Genomic DNA, 19,535 nt, shown 5'->3' on the forward strand with positions numbered 1-19,535 from the left:
ATTGCTTTCACCTTCTACCAATATTCTGCACCTTCTGGTTTCAATCATAAGCTGAGAAAAACCCGATTTCCCCAAGCATTCCTCCTCCCCAGGGCTTCAAACACACACAGGCCACAGAACAGTTAACAGTTAAATATTTTCTTGCCAATATTTTAAGAGTGCAGAAGGTTCCAAATTGCTGGTAAAATAAACAATGCCAGACTGTGAAAACTCCTGCCTGCCATATACTCTGATGTTAACAAGAGTTTCTTTATTACTGTAACCTTTCAGAAGAGAACAAAAATTATTTCTCTACCCTAGTTCTGCCCTCAAGTAAAAGGCAAAGGAGGAAAGCAAACCATGAAAAGGCTGCAGGGTAAGATATTGTGAGTTTTCCATCTTACTTCTGCATTTCATTCAGATTCGATGCTGCTGTGAATAAATGAACTTCCAGAAGATCCTAAAAACATGGGCAAGGATTTTTCCTTACACAGTTTCCTGAATAACACGGATTAAACCTCTTCCCTCCTGCAAGGGCATAATAAAACAGGAAATACACAAGTGTAAATTTAGGGTGCTCTCAAGTAGACACATCATTATTAAGCTCTTGGTACCTGGCTTTGTCCTCTGGGGCTTTAGTCCTGTATGTCTACCAATTACAGGGGCTCTGACACTTTCCCACTTTTAAAGAATGAAGTCTTCAAACAGCACCTCCAAAGAGAACTGCTGGTACTCAGCATCAATGAGACAAGTGACTCCAGAGCTCAGGGGAACCCCCTAAAACCCCTGCTCACCCACAGGCCTGCCTTGTGCTCCCTGCCAGGCCCTTCTGCATGCCCAAGCCTTGTGAAAACCCACTCAGACCAGGGCTGCTCATTTCACATTACAGACCAAGACTGCAGTGACGCCATCTCCCATCCATGACAGCCCAGCCATAAAATTGTCCCTTTTGTGTGCATTTGCTCTCCTGGCCACAGGGCTTCCTGACTAACTTGAAAATCAACATGATGAACACTTTGCTACCAACTAAGAGAGATCTCCAAGATTAGATATGTTGGTATTTTAAGCTTTGGCATTATTTCCTGACCTTTGAAAAAAATAAAAACATTCAAGTTCTTATGGCAGTGTAATCAGAATTAACTAATTAACAGAGACAAAGCAAGTGCTGTGTAAGACCAGGAAGAGAAGAGAAAGACTGAGGACAGAAAAAGGAATAGAATCCATTAAGATTCCCAGACCAGAATGGAAAACAGCAAAGCACCTCAGTTTCCCTAGATTGTACAGAAGTATCCTGTGCTGTGGCTTTAGTAGGGCTGTAAAAGAAACCAGAGGAGTCAGCAAGTGTGGCAGCAGGCACTGGGATTACTGCAGGGATTGCACTTGCACTTCCTGATCATTATCTTTTCTTCTCCTGTGGGAGCAGTTAGCAAAGGCAGTCAAAAAAAGTTTCAAAGAGCTGCCACTTCTGTAAATGGATAAAACGGGCCAGAGGACTCAGAAAATGGAAGCAAAAAATAAACAAAGCTCCAGCAATAAAATACAAGACTCAATCCTGAAGTGGAAGAAGATATCAGTGACTTTCTATCTGCAGAGAAAAGCACAAGCAACAATGTGATTAAAATGTATGGGAACAACAGAGCAGCTCTCAATGGTTTGTTTGGCTCAATTTAGAACCAACTCTGGTCTTGGTATTATTTCTGTTTTTATGGAGGAGCTTGAAAGCACCTTCTGGGGGAAGAACCTTACCTATGGAATAATTATATTAATATGTTGTATTAACAGACATAGAGTAATATAACACTGAAAAATACATAATTCTGAAAAAAAAAGGTATCTCTAGAAAAGGTGCCACAAGGCAGCTTCCAGTGTAATTCCTGCAGGCACTCAAGCAAGGCAGAGAACATGCCAACAACACCACCTTACAGTAACAGGATCCAACACATCTGGGAAATTTAAATTGATTTTTTTGTGCCAGAATTGATTTTTTTTATGCCAGAAAACTGGGGCAGGCCGTCTGAAGAGAACCCAAGCATTTATTATTATACATTGATTTCAATACCAGGTATCCTCAGCATGGCCCAAACATTTCAGCCAGGTGTGCTGGTTCCACAGATGCTGTCTCTAGAACAACTGCATAACAAACAACTTGAGGGAGAGATCCATATTTCAAAGCTCCATGTGCTGGTAAAGCTACATTTGTATCATTTCAGTTTGTTCCAGACATCATCACAGCTGAGATAATTCAAGGTAACATTCCATGCACATGCACTATCCTGCATATTTAAGTTATTAAGATTTCCAGAATCAAATTTACTGAATTTCCTCTGGAAAAGTACCTACTATTATTCATGCATGAAATGACAAAGTACTGGAAACTTAGTGTGAACTTTCAAGCTCTTTGAGAAAAGATCAAGGGTTGATGAACTTTTTTAGGTGATGTTCTTGAAACAATAACTTCAGGTAAAACTAATCATACAATGTCTGGTATCCTATTTTAAAAATGCCACAAAAACTACACAGAACAATTTTCTATCTCACTACTCTGGCAAGGGTATAGTTTCTTTGTTGTTTTTAAAGGGAACTAGAAACTGGTGAAATTTTATATATTCCAACTGGTCATCAAAAATCATAACATTTTTCTCCTTAAAATGTCCTAGTAAAGCATTTCAAAATATACATAGATAATTTAAAACTCAAACTTCTCTTCTTTAGTTTTATAGGTATTTAAAAACCTTTTTCAACTCTACTGAACACTATCCTCTGTCTCATATCCCAGTCCATTTCCTCAAACAAAATCAATACTTTCTCTGCAATGTTTTTCTTCAGTACACTCCCTTCATCCCAACTCCCCATTCCAGCCCCAAAATACTGCACCCACTTTCCACCTGCCCCATTCTCTCTCAAAAATGTAGTTTCACTCCTGTGTATCCAAAACTGACTCCATGACTTCCCATCAAATTTTAGAGCAGGCCTGGAGAGGACCTCTGGACATCCCAGGACAGCAGCTTCCCACTTCAATTCATTATTTCAAAATTGTATCCATTTTACACCGTGTCCTCTCATCCTCTAAAGCCATTCTACAACTCGCCGGTCTCACCCTGACCATGCCTTCTCAGTCTTTATTCACAAGGCTCAAACTTTTTGTTCTCCACAGTAAGAATAACTTAAACAGAATGAAACTGAGTTTAGGAAATTCTGTAGCTCCTGTAAGGTAAATAAGCATTTTTAATCAACTGAAATTTTCTGATTATGAAAAAAGTATCAAGACAGAAAATAGTGCTCAAGTTCCCAGAGCCAATTTCAGCTCTCAGTTACATGTATTGATTCTGATGCTGTTACTTCAGATGTACATGAGTGTAATTGAGAGCAAATTATGGGTCACTGGGTATAAAAAGCTCCAGCTAAAAGTGTAACAAAGGCTGTATTGTGCTACACACAGCAGAGCCAATAAACGAATTCAAAAGACACCTAGATGTGTTCCTGGAAAAAAAAGGGGTAGGAGTCTAAGTGGTCTGGTGGGAAAACAGGAAAGTGAGATTATGACAAATTAAAACAGGTTTGGCACACTGGGCTGGACAGCCCCTCCTAGTCCTATCTCTTTTAGAACATTTATTTATTATAAAATGAATTTGCAGCTTTAAGAACATTTATTAATTATAAAAGGGATTGTCATTTTGTACTGAAAACAACTTTAATTCCTTTCAGCAGCAGAATGCCACCACCACAACCACGACCAAGGCAGGTAAAGTGAGACTGCAACCAGTTACAAGTATTGGAATAAAGCCTGGTGGATCTTCCTGAGACACCACAGGGTTTGTACCCAAAAGTATTAGTGTGGGGTGCTTGGAGGAGGGAGAAGGGGTGTGGAGGTTTTTTAGGGTTGGGATTTTTTGAGTGGTTTAAAGTCTGTTATTTATTTATTTATTTATTTAACCTTCTTATCTCCTGCCCTGTTATCAGCTGAAATCCTGTTCCAGAGAATACCCACATGTCCTTCCCATCAACTCTGCAGCTTCATCTAAGGGTATTAAAACACACTTAAACTTTTATCACAACTTTTAAATCCACACTTTTAGTAAAGCACAATACTGATATCAACCAGGTTAATTCTCAGGTGGCTCCAGAACTCCCTCAGGGAGAAAACAGCAGCAATGTCCAGTCCTGAGAGAATTCCCTCTGCAAACTGATGAGGCAGCTGCCAGCTTGCACAGTGCAAATCCATTCCCTGCAAGCCACGAGGTGGAGATCTCTGGCAAAGCAGGATCCAAAGGAAGTCTTTTACCCAGCCTAATGTTACTATTAACACTTGGAGCCATTGCATCAAGCCAATTTTTCTGTTTGTTTTTAAAGTTTGATAGAAATGTCACTAGTGGAAAAATTAAGTAAAGAGCACTGGTTAGCCACAGAACTGGACACACCTGGCTGCAAACCCACCAAAAGAGACTGACTTCATTAGTACTAGGGACAGCAGAGTAAAATTTATATCTGAAATATGCCTGCACCAGTAGAATTTGCTGAGGCTACAGACTCTCAGTGTGTTTTTACAGCTGTGTCAAGTTTGGGTTTCTGACTCTTGCCGACATTCAGGAGTGCTGAAGGAGCTCAGGCTAACAGGTCCCAAAACTTTGTAGCAGAGATTTAGATCTCAGCAGTTTTAACAACCAGGTTTTGAAATAATACAAACTCAATTTGGAGCTGGAGCTGATGTAAATTTGCAGTTAAAATGCTTTACATTCTACCCCTTTGGGCTCCAATGAACCAGTTAAGAGCAGATGGCACATTTCAATAAAGCATCAGCATCACCTCAGGAATACAGTGTCCATTTTCTGCATCAAGTGCCAGCATTGTTGCTAGATTGGAAGCAAGCTAAAGAACTGCAACTTTGTATGTCAGCAAGTTAAACTAATTGCATCCAGACAGCAATTCCACCCAGATGCTCTGTCACTTGTACCACAATACAGGAATCTGAGTTAAATCTTTACCTTTGATACACTACATGAGAGAAAAGGCAAGGAATGGACCCCTAGGATCTATGCAAATGAAAATTTCGTTCTCTGAATGTAGTTTCTTTTCACTTATCTTATTTCTGAGAAAGACACAGATTCTGAAATTTAAGAGCACCAACACAGGAACATTAATGTCTTCTTTTTATCTATTATTCTTAATGTATTTGACCACCTTCTTTTGGAGGCAGAATATTTACTGATTGCTGGACTACATTGAAAATAAATTGCTACTACTACTTGAAAATAAATTGCTGCTATACATACCCTTCCATCAGGTCACATACCCTCTGTCATTACCTCAGCTTCAGTTTAAAAAAATCATTAGGGATAAAGAGGTCAAGATGAATAAAAAGCATGTAGCACTTGGGAAACTGCCCTTTATTGGTCACTCAAAACTCCTTGCAATTGCCAAAGGTGAGAAGTGAGAAAGATTTCAGCCAGGGTACAGCTCTGTGAAGGGAAGGAAAGTGAGTGGAGAAGAGTGAACAAGCATGGAAAAAACAGAACTGCCTGTGCAGGGGCATGAGTGAAGTGGGATGTGAAGCCAGAATCACTGGCAAAGACAAAGGAAAATGAAGCAGTGACAAGGAGCAAGGGAACTGGTAACATCTTCAAACATCAGGGCAGAGATAATTTTCATCTAACATACAGTAAATGTTACCAGAAGAGACCAAAAAGTTTGTTCATCTCAACAAAATCCCAGAACTTTTGGGTCATCCCATTCCACCTCCTACCATGGCAGGGACACCTTCCACTATTCCAGGCTACTCCAAGCTCCATCCAACCTTCCAGGGATCCAGGGGCAGCCACAGCTTCTCTGGGCACCATTGCTGACAGGGAGGAATTCCTTCCACATGTCTAACCTAAATTCCCTCCCTTTCTTTGTGAAGCCATCCCCCTTTGTCCTGTCACTGCAGTTCCTGAGGAAGGGTCCCCCTCTGGCTTCCCTGCAGGTGCTGGCTGGGAGGTCTCCACAGAACCTTCCCTCCTCCAACCTCAACAGCCTCAACCCTCTCAGCCCATCTCCTTAGGGGACTGACTGTGAATAATGACTGAGAGATCAGGAATAAATAAAAGATTAAAAAACCAAACCAAACCAAACCACTACAGATAATGAAAGCCCTCCCTGAGACTACAGTGAAGAGAACAGTCCTCATTTCCAAATTTACACCCCAGGAGAGTCCACTCTGCTTTCTCACCCTCCCTCAGTGCCTGCTCAGGAGTTCACTGCTCACCCAAGGAGGCTCATTAAACCAAGGGGCCCCTGAGCAGCTCAGCTGCACTAAATACATCCAGGTGTAACTGCCTTGCAGATTAATCCCTGCAGCTTCTTCCTCTGAGCATCTGCTATGGCCACATAAAGGCTGTGCTAGCACCAGGCCACAGTCTGGTGTGTTACAGGAATCACAGCAGGGCCAGCCAAGCACACTGGAGATTCCACTGCAGGGTCATTCCTACAAGGACTGCACAATTTAAATTCAAGGGTGAACTGAGCAGATGCCTAACCTGACAAGGCAGGGAACAAATGGCATTCCAGCAACTTCAGAGCTCCTTGCAGTTGCATGACACAGCAGCCATGATACTGCAAAATGCAAGTATAAACACTTCAGGGTACTGACTGGATGAAAAGATAAAGACTCTGATGGGTTTTTTTATACTTCAAGGAATTTTGTGGAGAAATGGGATAGTTTAGTTTGCATAAATGGAAACCCTGTGCATCCCTTTAAAAATAACTGCCTGCAAACATTATCTTTTTCCCCCTAAGGTTTACTGTAAAGCTCTCAGTGCAGGCCTACCCTGCAGCATTCTTCACTTTGGAGCCTTGCATGGCTTAAAGGACAGCAAACAGCCAAATCTGCTCCTCTTTTCTGACTGCTGCTCCCAACCCTGCACAGAAAACTACAAGCCAGCACTTTGTTCATATGAGACAAAATTAGGGACAAAAGAAACAGACAAATGATCTTCTTTTCCCAAGGTCATTTTCTCCATGGAATCAGACAGATGCTTCAGGTGTTCTGGAAGGTGACATGTTTGGCTGGAGTTTGTTCTGGGTTTGGGAGGATTTTTTGCTTTTCAAGAAGAAGAACCTTAAATTTACACTCAGAGTAAAGATCTGAGCTGTGTATAGCTCCTAGAGAAAGCAGAATGAACCAGAGATATGATATGGAAGGCACTGGATAAGACAAAAATGCAGAAGCTCTTTCATTCCGTTTTTTTCTCCAGTACATCTGATTTGTTAGGCTCACACACACTGCCCTACCAGAAAGAGAAGATTCCCACACTGGAATTTATCTAAGCACATTAACATAGCAAAAAACCCTCAGATGTACAAATTTAAATTTAATTCAAAAGAAGATTAACAGGATGTCTTGTCTATAAGAGCAATGTGCAACAAAGTAAAGCTACAGAAGTCCCAACAACAGGGAACAAACCCTATTGCTAAAGGAATAACTGAAGTTATACCAGAACCAACACCTTCTAAAACCACATACATAATAAAGAATCAGAGAGAAACTTCTTGAATTTCTAATGTGATTGCATCCCAAATCCTGACTCACTGGTTAATTCCCTTGTCTGGCACCACCAGGAACATCCTGGCAGCTTCTCCAATAGAACTGACAGCAAAGGCTTAACAAATAAGGAATTAATTACTGCTATATGAAAATTGTCACTTCTTTAACACTGAATCACTGAACAGTTCTCTTCCTTTTTGACAACACAGATGTTGCCAGGCCTGTTCTCCCACAGAAGTGCTCTGAACACAGGCAGCCTCACCTGCATCAGGTCTGCTGTCACCTACTACCACTGCCTCTCCAATGCCTTCTCTTCAGGCAAACACCAACACAGGGCTGAAGAACCACATTTTCATACTTTAGGTACAGAAATTACCATTACAACCAATTACCATAACCTTCCTCAGAAGAGGCCAGAATGATCCAACCTTCCTCTTCCTTCAAAATTGCAAATGAAGTCTCCTTGGAACTACTCTCTCTTTAGAACTTTCTTCTTTTTTTTTTTTTTTTTTGGTGATAAAGATCAGATATAGTGAAAATCCAAAATTAAAAATACACAAAGGACTAGGTATAGTCCTTGGAACTTGACAAAGTAGGAACTTGACAAAAACCTCTTGTTGATTAACGTCCCTTTTACCACTTTAGATATGTGGGATCTCAGCACCTCAGGACTGATGTGCAGAGTGACCGAGACCACCCTTGGGGGGCTCGGAGGTCCTGGAATGTTGCCAGAAGTGTCTGGTGGCTGGACTTTGATCCTGCACGGGAGACGACACCTGTATGAGGATGGGAGGATTTCACTGGGGTAAATGGTGAAGGGATAAGTTAATTAGAGTGTGAAACACAGGGTTTAAGATTTCTGTACAGGGGGGTCTAGAGAAGTAAGATGGAGGAATTGGGGCGTGTCCTGTCCTTCTTCGCCTCCATCTTCTGTGGTGATGTTGGCACTTTGGGATTGGTTATTACTAAAGGTGTACTGGTCAATAAGGGTAAAAGGTATTGGGGGAAATAGGTAAATATTGTATACGTAATTTTGAGTATAAAGACAGGTGACTGCCCCGGGGGCTCTCAGTGTGCTCATGGCTGGCTTGCTGGGCAGACCTCTGTCGGGCCGAGAGAAAATCTTTTAGATAAACAACTAATAAATACTGAAGACCGAGAAAAAACCTGAAGACTCTTTTCGTCCTTTGGAGCGCGGGCTGCCCAAGGCCACCCCGGGCCTTTCCAGGTCATTAAAACAGCCGAGAAACTGACAAGACACAGAGAACACTCAGAGCTCTGCTGGAATTACTGAAGTTGTTGCTATTGATTTGGCACCAGTCACATTCCTCCCTACCACAGCTGCTTATTCCTATCCCCATTCTGTTTTAGCAGCATCCATTCCTGCAATCACACAGCAAATCATTTAGGAAATGAATCAATTTCAGACAAATCAATACCTTTATCCAGGTCATAATGCACTTTCAGAAAGAAGGACAGTGCTCAATACAGCAGCTGAGGGAATGAACGGTCAGGAGTGAGGGCTGCAGGTACCAGCTTAAGCTAGAAAAGGAATCAACCAGTTGGATTCTTGGGCATTTTTCTAAGATATTTAAATCCAAAAGAGCACTGAAAGATGGGAATCATGAGGATTAACACCAGCAGAGAGGACTTACCCCCATCACCTTCCCACGCTGCTCCACGTCCTCCCACATGCAGTGCACAATGTAGCGGCACATGTACTTCCCCGTGCGGCCCTCCTGCTTCAGCCGCACCAGGCACATCCTGCAAGAGCACACACCACTCAGCCCCCGGGCTTTTGTTAAAGGGAGAGAGTAAATTAAATACATTCCAGCTCATTTAAGAGTTTTCTTACAGTATATGTTTGTGATCAGGAGGAAAATACACATGGATTATTTTTTTTTTAATAAACCACTACAAACATTTCCATTCTGTACTCAGGAGCTGCATCTGCTGGATTTTGGCCAATCCAGCCATAGAAGAGTGACAGTGGACTCTATTCTTGCTGACAGTACTGTAATCTAGTTAAACACTACTGCAACCTGAATTCCTCAGCCTTAAGAACACCTCACCCTCTGGAGGAGGAACACATGGCTTGTCTAATCCAGGCTCCGAGCCAGCTGTAGCTCAGTTGGTCACTCAAGGGCTGTAAGAGCCCAACTAGCCAAGCTGGGAAAGCTTAAGCAAGTTACAGACTCCAAACAATCCAAATTAACAATGTCCTAAATTACTTCAACTACAGGGGTATTAGTATACATGTCCAGCCACCTGGCAAAACCTCCACGTGCAAGACCAGCTCAGAGACTTGTAAGTGCACTGAGATCTTAATGAGAACATCAGGTTGAGTTGTTTTACTTTGTTTTTAAGCATTAAAGCCACTTAAAACTTCATTGCTGCTGTTCTGTCTACAAAATAAAAGAATAATTTTATTTTGCCTCTCATAAAACATCTGTAAAGAGCACAAACTGAAGCCCAGGCTGATTCCTCAGTGGGCTGGGACCAGTCCTGTCACCTGTCCCATCTTCTCTACCTCATTCAGCAACTCCTGGTCTGAAAGACAGAAATGCCTGTCCAGGACTGACTGAGTGACTGCAGATGAGGTAATGCTCAAACACTGGGGCTCAAAGAATCCACTGCTTCTCACAGACATGCTAGGAAGGAAACTGCTCCCTGTAAAACCAACAGAGCAGAGCTGCTGGAGGCCACTGTGGAGCTGGTGCACACTAACAATGGTGAATGTGCCACAAGAGCTAAAAGGAAAATATGCTTATTTATTGATGAATCTAATGAATAGATTCATTTCTTTAGTGAATATAAGATCTGCAGGCATTAAAAGTATTTGGTGACCAATGAATGCCAGCTCAACAGGGAAAATCACAAACACCTGAAGTGTGCTGAGATGACCTGTAAAGGGACAGATGTCCATCTTTATCATGGGTTCTTTCTTGTGTATGGATTAGTAAAGGAAACATTTTTTAGCCTGTTAAAGAAGTAAAACTTACTGCCAGGGACAATCAGAGACAAAAGCTAAAGGCAGCAAAACCCACAGCAATCCTATATTCTTCTTCCTAGTCAGAATCACTGTCCCACCACACAAATGCAATTAAGATGGTACCAAAACCAAACCCTCATTTTCTCACAGAAGGATGGCAAAGCTTTCTGTTCAAACAGTGGTCAGAGAGCAGCTGTCATAGAACAGCTGTCCAGGTACCAGACCTTCTACAAAACAAATGCACAAAGAGCTTAAAACTTTCAGTGTACTTCTACCAGTTTCAAAACCTTTGTTCCTCTTGTGCATTTACATAACTGAATTGCACAAAGGAGTGAATTACTGAATTGAAAATTCTTACTCACTCTTAGCAAGACAAAAAGAAAAAGACTCAGATAAAAGACTAATTTTGTGTTAAGAAAAGCATTTTTATACTTCTCTTGCTGAACAGCTGAACTCAGGGGTGAAAAACTCAGGGGAAAGAAAAGCTCCCCCTGAGCAAAAATAGTGTTTCCCATCCTGTGTGCCTTGGGTGGTGGAGAAGCAGGAGAGAGCAGTGCAGAGACCAACAACTGGTCAGTGATGAGCAGGACTCGGCTGGTGTGCAGGGGAAAACCTGTTACTCATGGAGCCTAAAAGGGAGCTCTTGTGTTTGGATGCACAGTGCTGACACAGAGCTGTTCTGCAGCACCACCAGTGAGATCATGGAATTTTGCAGCTTATTTGGAAGTTTGGTAGTTTGTTACTACACCTGCTGTCTGAGGTGACACAGACTCTTTAAAGCTGTAAACCTCCTAACCAGATCACCATAGCCTGAAACATTTCATCATTTCACTGCACAATCTGTTCTGTAATTTAGTCAAATACTGACTCATCTCCATCAAACCCTGAAAGGAAAATTACTCCAAACTATCTTTAGAAAGCTGTACACCTCACATTAGTTGGGTTGGATAATTTTTGCTGTATTAAGTTATGCAGAGAGACTACCTTAGAAGAAAATCTTAGCATCTTAGAAGAAAGGATAGTGGAAAAGGATCAGGAGCCTCTGTATCTCAACCCTCATCAGCTGAGATGTTGTAGTTTCTCACAACAGTCTCAGCCAGCTTCTGTCAGTGCTCCCAGAGTGCCAGACTGGCCTGAACACCAGAAGTGGTGGTTGACACCTCCTGATCACTGCTGTGAGGTGCCCTGTGCCATGCACCAAGGTGTGATGAGCCATTAAGGGTAAAGTGAACCTTCCTGTACCTGGCCACTCATTCCTGCTCCCCCAGCTGCTCCAGAGCAACTATTTCTGCAGCTACACTATAGCTGCTCAAAGAAATTACTCTGGCTTTTAACACCACAAATATCAACAGCATTTTTGGAAGGCTTTATTCTGTTTAACCCACTCATGAACAGCTGCCAGCTTGGGGGATGGCAGGAAACTCCTGAACTGACTTTTCCATCAGCTCCCTTGTGACATGTCAGGGAATGATGATTATCAGCAGAATTCTGACCAGGTCCTAATTAGGTTTGCATGTTCTCCTGTGCTCCAGCCTGGCCAGCTCCCCAGTACTGCTGTATCCAGCACACAGAGCCCAGCCTGGCTCTGCAGCCTTCTCTCCCCTGGGGCCTTTCTCAGGCTGCTGTGGCCCAGTCCCTCATGTTAAGGTAGGAGCAACTAAATGCTGGAGACATTCCAAATAAACTTATTCTTAAAATCTCTCTCAAGCAAGACTATCCTGATGCAATTAAGACACAAAACATAGAGTTTATTCCCTTTCTTCTGAAGCACCACATTTCAAAATGGCACTGTGTCCTCAAGCATCTCTGTGCAAATCAGAGAAATCTTTTCTGGCAGGAGTGGTTTTCTACATATACTTGGTAGTTTTCACTCCCCTCTGGACTTCCTGAGGCTGATCAGAACTTTCCTAAGTGCAGATTTCGTTAAGAAAAACAATGCTCAGATGAGTTTTTGCAACAGGTCTCTGAGTCTTTCAGAACAGGAGGTGTATCCTAAATACTTCAGAGATGTCACCATGCTTGGTGTGGTGACAATGCAAAGGGAGCTCTAGGTAGCTACATGGCAAATACTGAACCAAGACATTCCTCAACAGTCACCCATGTAATTTCTTTGGCAGTTTGGTAACAGCTCTGGATTCAGCCAATACTCCATTTAGATGCATGGGAAAATGCAAACCCAGCAGAAGAAATAAAGAGCTTTTCTAAAGGTCTGGATTTCTAAATATAAACCAAGAGTCCCTCTGACATCAGAGGTGTAAAGTAACAGAAAGGGCCTATGAAAACATGACATTCAGGAAAGAATAACCATGGGTTGGTTTTCCAAGTAATATTGATGGGTTGACTTTTTAAAGCATGATTTTAGCACTGCATTGGAAGGCACTGCAGTGTTTCTAAAGGAACATTATCTTATAAACAAGCTTCCAACAGCAGAGGCTAAACATGAGAGCCTGAATTCCTCTCTTTTTGAGTGGGGTCAGGAGGAACATTCTATTCACAGACAAGAAGAAGTAGGGGCCAGAGATTCAGAGAACCCACCAGAATGAGTAACACAACAACGTGCCCTGACAAGCACTTATTTAAATCTGTAAAAGTTGTGATGCAAAAAGCATGGAAAAATTGACCAGAACATGCTGGGCAATGGCAACAGTAAGAGAAGGAGACAAAGTTTATCAAAATAGGGAAAATTATCAACTTCTCTGGCTCCAGAAGACAATCTAAATCAGTTGAAAATAGGCTGCTGAAATAAGAAGGAAGAAGTATCTGAGAAAGTTGTGCAGACTGCTCTGCCAGGGGCAGCAGGAGCAGATGGTGATCAGAATCTCCTGGCTGGCTGCTGGCCACCAGATCAGGAGGATTTCTACCCCCTGAGGCAAATGGTCCAGCAGGAAAGAGGAGAACTGGAGCCTTCACACAGGGGTAGGATGTCCTTGGCCTTGTCAAAGGTAGCAGAAGCACTTCTGCTCCCAATTTACCGAGGTCAAACTGCCTGAAGAAAGAGATCCCAGAGAAGAGCAATAAAAGCAAAGCATGGCATGGCAGGATGCTGGTCACTGATCTCACCACAGGCAAAGCCTACAGCATTTCCCAATAAGCCAGGCAGTGAGCAGCCCTGTCACAGGCTTCTCTGTGTCCTGGAATATCAAACCAGAGCTCTGATTTGTGGTCCAGAATGACAGTGCTGCCAGGAACACAGAGGAGCCAGGCTCATAAACCCTAGAAAAATTAACCTCTTGTGCTAACCTCCACACCTGAATTTTCCCTGCTGACACAATGAGGGCAGAGGGATTTGGTTCTTTCCTGCTTGCTCAGGATATTGCTGTCAAACTGTCCACCATATCTCACATATAAGAGTATTTCACTTCTCAGCAAATCTCCCCATAACATCAGCTCAAAGTGCAGCAACTCTTGGCTACCTTCAAAAGAAGACAATGTAGCTTTGATCTTAGAAACTTATGCCTATCCTATACCAGTTTCATCTCTGTCTTAGCTCTCTTGTTGACTTTTATAATTAATATTGAATTTGATGCTGTTTATTAATCACAGGAGGCACTGTCCCATCAATGAGAAATCAAGATGAAAATAGTGTGTTCTCTGCAGATTCATCTTAACTCTCTCTGGTTTTCCCAGATACTTACAAACAGTCTGGTCTTTAACACTTATTGCACTAGTTTTCAAAACACCTATATGAATTATTAGCTCATCGATTCATTTTTTCCCACAAGGAACAGTAGGAAATAAATAAACTGCAGATTTCAAGGGTCATCCTTACTTTGTTGCACTGATTTCATTAACTGATTATAATTTCAATGGTTCTGCTCATTTATTCACTCTTTAGTGTAACGAGCTGCCCCATCTTTCACTATATTGAGGAGTCAGGAAATTAAAAGGAGAGAAGGGAAAAAGGAGGAGGCAAGGAAACAAGGGGCCTTAAGTGCAGCTATTTCAGTACAAACTTCCTTTCAGCCTTTGGACAGCTGAACCCAAGTCTATGGACTTCAGTTCCCTGAAAGATCTGGCACTTAGAAAATTACTGTACTCCCCTGTGCATCCTCTGACCTTTTTAAGTATGTAATGCTAGATGAAAACCTGATTTTTTTGGCTACTATTTTCACAAACGAAAAAGGGAAAAAAACTTCACGTTTAAGGTGTTAAATATTTTTACATGCAGCCAAGCTGGCATTCACCACCCTGCACGTACCTTTCAGAACTGAAAGAATAAATGCCAGTGCTATAATTTGTTAAATGCTTCTCATCACCACAAATTCTCCCAATTTAAATGACTTTTACATAAATTTAAACCTTTCCTAAAACACCCAAGTAGGATTTTTCCACATAGCCTGAGTAAGGCTTTTAGAAAACTCATGGCAAAGATCATTCCACTAGTGAGGGATTTTGAGATGTAAGAGATGTCAGCTTCTCTATAGGACTTACTGTTCTTCAGCAGAAAACAGCTTAAATTCAGTCATCAGTAAAATGAATATAACCTCTATTATCAGCCATGGATAGAAGGCTGTACTTTTTCTCACATTAAGTTGTATATAACTCCATTTCCTGAAAATAACTGTATTACTATTATGTCTTTCACTTACCAGACATGAAGCTGGGCTACTAGAAACCATGAATTCAAAGTATCAGGCATTTGGCATCCTTGATCGAAGGGGGGGAAAAAAAAAACACAAAACCAAAACAAAACATTAAAATTAATTTAATCCCATTTTGTGCTTAACAGAAAATCACTGCACCAAAATCTAAAAGCACTTTAGTAATTTATTTTCAGCAATAACAGTACATACATACTGCAAACACCATTTACTGTCATGTTTGTGCTTAAATTCTAGAACATACAGCCACAGGACGCTGTGGATTCTGAAAGATTTCAGGTGTTTAGAATCCACTTGAGTAACTTTTACAGAGGGGGGAAATTCCACAATGGAGAATGAGTCAAACATGTGGCTTCTAGCCTGGAGAGTCTCAAAGCAGCAGTGACTAACACAGAGGAATCAATGGATGCTTTGCTCCATTCTTACACTCTTCCCTCCCATGTGCTGCTGTCTCCTGCCAGGCACAGAGTTCTGTGTTACCTGAGTCTGCTCCCACTCCCCTGGCTGGATTCACTCCACGGCTGCACAGCCCACAGCACTCTGAGTGCTCCAGCCAGGCTACATCAGGATTAAACCCATCAAACAACCACAGAAAATCTGCTTCCAGATTCAGCTCTACTCCCACAGCCACTGCTTTCCCAGAGATGGTTTGTCCATATGTGTGTTCACAGGATGGATTTTCATGTGCTGTTAGGATGCCAGGTTGGAGATTTAGGCAACGTGGCACAAAAACCATATTCCTCTTTCTCATGCTTGAAAAAAAAAATGAACCTGTGGGTTCTGTGTATGCCAAATCCTTTAGTTCCTGTCAATCTCAAACCTTCCTCTCAGGCACACTTCTGCATCTGTTTCCTGGAGAAGGTTTTAAGGCAAGTCCCTAATGAGAAGGATCTGAGGCAGCCACCTTGGCCTACCCAGCACTTGGTGTTCCCTTCTGAGCTGTTCAAACCTAGCTGGAAGAAGGCCAGAGAGCCTTCAGAAAGTGACTCTACAGTCAGATATGCCCTAGGGAAGTCAACCTCATCTTTTCTGTGCTAAATAGATTCCTTCCTGGCTCCTATGCTTCTTTGCTGTCAAGTATTACAAAGGAGATTCACCCAGATCATGAAGCAATGCTTTCACAGCCTTTTTCTTTTTACATGCCAGCTCTGGTCAGAAGAACCAAACAGATCACCACTATTCCTCCCTCCCCAGAGAGATGACTCCATCAGGCCTAGGAGGTGCCAAGGTTCAGCACCACTGCCCATACATCACCTCTAAGACAGTACAAAGACACAAACAGTCCATGTTTGGAGATTAAACACAGGTCTCCCTCACCCTTCTACCCTTCTGGCTCTCTCATTCCTATTAGAAATAATTCCTGTGCCTAGAAATGACTACTCTGACCTAAAGCCACGCCAAGGCATCTCTAACTAGGGCAGCAGCACACAATGCCTGCATTAACCAAACCATCTCAGTAAATGCAGGTTCCACAGGCAAGAGGCAAACACTCAGTTCAGACAGAGGTTTCTCCAGTAGGAGCTCCCATGGATCAGTCCCCACCACAGAAATCACTCTGCAGTGGAAAGCAAAGCTCACACCTCCACTCCTGGAAACACAGAAAGTTTTTAAAGACCTATTCAGTACCCAGGAGGCAAGAATTTTTTCTCTAATTTTCCAAGAGTTGCAATTCTATTTTTATAAATCATTTTTAACTTCTATATTTTGACTGTCTGCATGGTAAATTTAAAGGAAGGGTGGCTCCTTTAAGCAAAAGCAAGAACTTTTTCATGATGGATCATCTTTGCCACTACCACAACTTTAGAAGGACACAATGGGGTAACATCCACACATCCTGCACAAGAACAGGAGTGTTGTGCTCCCCTGAGTGTGGCAGGCAGCAGCAGGAGCCTGGAAGGCACCGAGTGGTGCCTATTAAGGGAGACATTAGAATTAAGAGTCCTGTAACCTCCAGCCTTTTTTGAGCTGCACTGAGCCCCACTAGGAGCCATACAAAAGCCTGATTTGGTGGGACAAGCTCTCTACTGCTGCAGCTGCCTGACTCTAGAGAATTAACAGCATTAATAGTTCAAGTTCAATTCAAGGTAACCCTACAGTCCACATTCATCAGCCAAACTCCAGTTCAGCTCTGAGTATTACCTGCCTGATGCTAAAAGTTCTTTTGACCTTTCAAGTCTGAGGTCAGGCATGAAACTCTCTCCTCACAGGCTGCCTCTTCTGTTGCATGGGAACTACTCAAGCTCTGTGCCAAACCTGGCACCAGCAACTTTGCTATTCCCTCTGCTGCTTCTCTCTTCTCCTTTAAACAAGAAACAGCTGACATCCTAAAATAGCTCCACTTTCCCCATAAGTAGCACAGTACAGACATTTGGGATATGGGCTCTAAAGCAGAGTTCCCAAAGTTTTGTCCATCAGTGATCCAATATTGAAAGACAAAGGGATGGCAAGCATAATAAAATTAGCTGCAGTTTTATACTCAAGAGTCTCAATTAAAACACCTTCTTTATATCCTACAGCAGCCTCATGACTTGCATAGCCACAGTCTGTATTTTGGGAACTGCTGTTCCAAGACATATTCAGACACAGGCAGTTCACAGGGCTCTCATACTGTGGCACAAAAAGTCTCAGAAATTCCACTGGGCACCAGCAGGAATGCAGTGAGATAGAAGAGAGCCCATAGACATGAAAATGGACACTGTCCTAGCCCTCCACTACACCATTCACTCTTTACACTGCCACCTCTGTAAGAGAGCGACCCTACAAACTCCCCACAGCATTCCAAGTTCCACTGTGACTTCAGAAGGTCCCAGTGCTGTTGTTCCTTATGCCACAACAGAACCACACCACAAAAGCACACCCAGAAAACACTGAGAAGGGCTCTGTGCAGAACTGTTCTGCTCACTCAGGTTAAGGAGCCCATGAGTGGTTTCACACATGAAGGGCTGCAGGTTTCCCAGGTCAGCTCTGCAGGTGAACAGGGCTCACACACGGCCAGGAAGGAGCTAATAAGCTCTCCAGAGAGCAAAGCTGACTCTGAGTAGTTCACCTGATATCAACACCCTTCTGCTGGAGCCAGAAGGGCAGCAGAGCACAAACACAGCCCAGGTGAGCACATGGCTCAGACAGCACCACCCTGCCCTGGGGCTCCCGTGGGCATTGGGAGGGGAGCAGCACCCATGGAGCACAGGCTGGGGCACTGCTCTGCTGCAGCAGCACACACAGGTCACAGGTACCTGCCTCTCCTCCCACCAGCCCTCCAGGCTGCTCCTTCAGCAGTGAGCAATGGGCTTAAGCAATGTCCATCTTTAAAACCAGCTCCCGACTGACACAGTTTGATGCAGACATAGTAAACTCAAGTGAAAGTTGGGTATCCTGCTCCATGCCATGTTCTCCTCTCAGTTATGCACTCCCTAGCACCTGCTTTGTGCCACAGCTGCTCTCCACCAGACCCTTCCATGTGCCACTTAGCTCACCAACACAGCAAACCAGGAGTTCAGTAAACTGAGCTGTTCTCCTTCTCACCAAGGACATACCTGTGCAGTCCAGAACAGGGAAAGATGTGAGACTTTCCCCTTTGGCTGCTACTTCAACTCAGCTGCCCATGGAACCACAGCCTAAAGCTTCTCCATGGCAAAATCCTGTTTAAAGCTTCCCACCCATCCCACATTGCTTGTTTTAGGGGAGCTACTTTTTAACATGGATCACAAGCCTGTTAAATTTTTGAGCTTATCTCCCAAAAGAGTTTAATTTCTATGTGACAGAAGTAAAAGAAACTTCTTTTACCTGTTGTGGTATGAAAACAATGATTTCTTTGGAACCACAAGCACTGACCCCCCACAGCACAGGTGATCCTATACTACCAACAGGTGCATCATGCACTCCGTCAATCTCAGAAAATTACCTTGTTCCTTAGGCAACAACTGTCTCAAGTCCATACAAACATATCCTACTCTTTAAATACATGCTTTCTTTTTAAAACAGTAAGACAACATCAAAAGCACAACTGAAGCTATTTTACTCTGTACTGAACCTGAAAATCTGTGCCAGAATTTTTTCCACAAACAAGTCTAGAAATTCCTTTAAATTTTAAGCTAGGGCAACATTTATAGATCTTTGTACAATTAAACAGGGATAGTGAAACACCAGTTAAAGACAGCAAAGCCCTTGTCTGAGAGGTAAATACCACAAACAGAGCAGACCCTATCTGAGCAAGCCTGGGAGGGCACTCAGCTGGGAGAGGGTGTGCACAGGCAAAATGAGGTTCCTAAGTTTTGATCACTAGTAATGAATCCTGCTCACAGAGTTCTCTCACTCCTGCAACCACTGAAACCACATCAGAGGTTTGGAAAATCTTCTGAAAAACACTTGAAAATTTTGCAGTAGCAACACCATGTAACAAACCACCCTCACTATGCTCTGCACTGCATGAAGGTGTTCCTTCAGC

General features: G+C 42.7%; 1 protein-coding gene across 2 annotated transcripts in view; it reads right to left on the bottom strand.

Moving 5' to 3' along the window:
- LOC131564346 (ubiquinol-cytochrome-c reductase complex assembly factor 1) overlaps nucleotides 1–19,535 on the bottom strand; it is a 46,854-nt gene that overhangs the window by 13,497 nt on the left and 13,822 nt on the right. For both annotated transcript variants that reach the window (XR_009275374.1, XM_058814757.1), the window contains exons 6-7: nucleotides 15,080–15,137; nucleotides 9,154–9,262 (exon numbers count right to left, since the gene is read on the bottom strand). Coding sequence is in view for 1 of the 2 variants with exons in the window: in XM_058814757.1 (XP_058670740.1) it covers nucleotides 9,154–9,262; nucleotides 15,080–15,137 (167 nt within the window). In the remaining variant the exon portion in view is untranslated. The remainder of the gene's footprint in view (nucleotides 1–9,153; nucleotides 9,263–15,079; nucleotides 15,138–19,535) is intronic.

This window comes from Ammospiza caudacuta, chromosome 15, assembly GCF_027887145.1.
Source record: "Ammospiza caudacuta isolate bAmmCau1 chromosome 15, bAmmCau1.pri, whole genome shotgun sequence".
In the NCBI taxonomy this organism is placed as follows: domain Eukaryota; kingdom Metazoa; phylum Chordata; class Aves; order Passeriformes; family Passerellidae; genus Ammospiza; species Ammospiza caudacuta.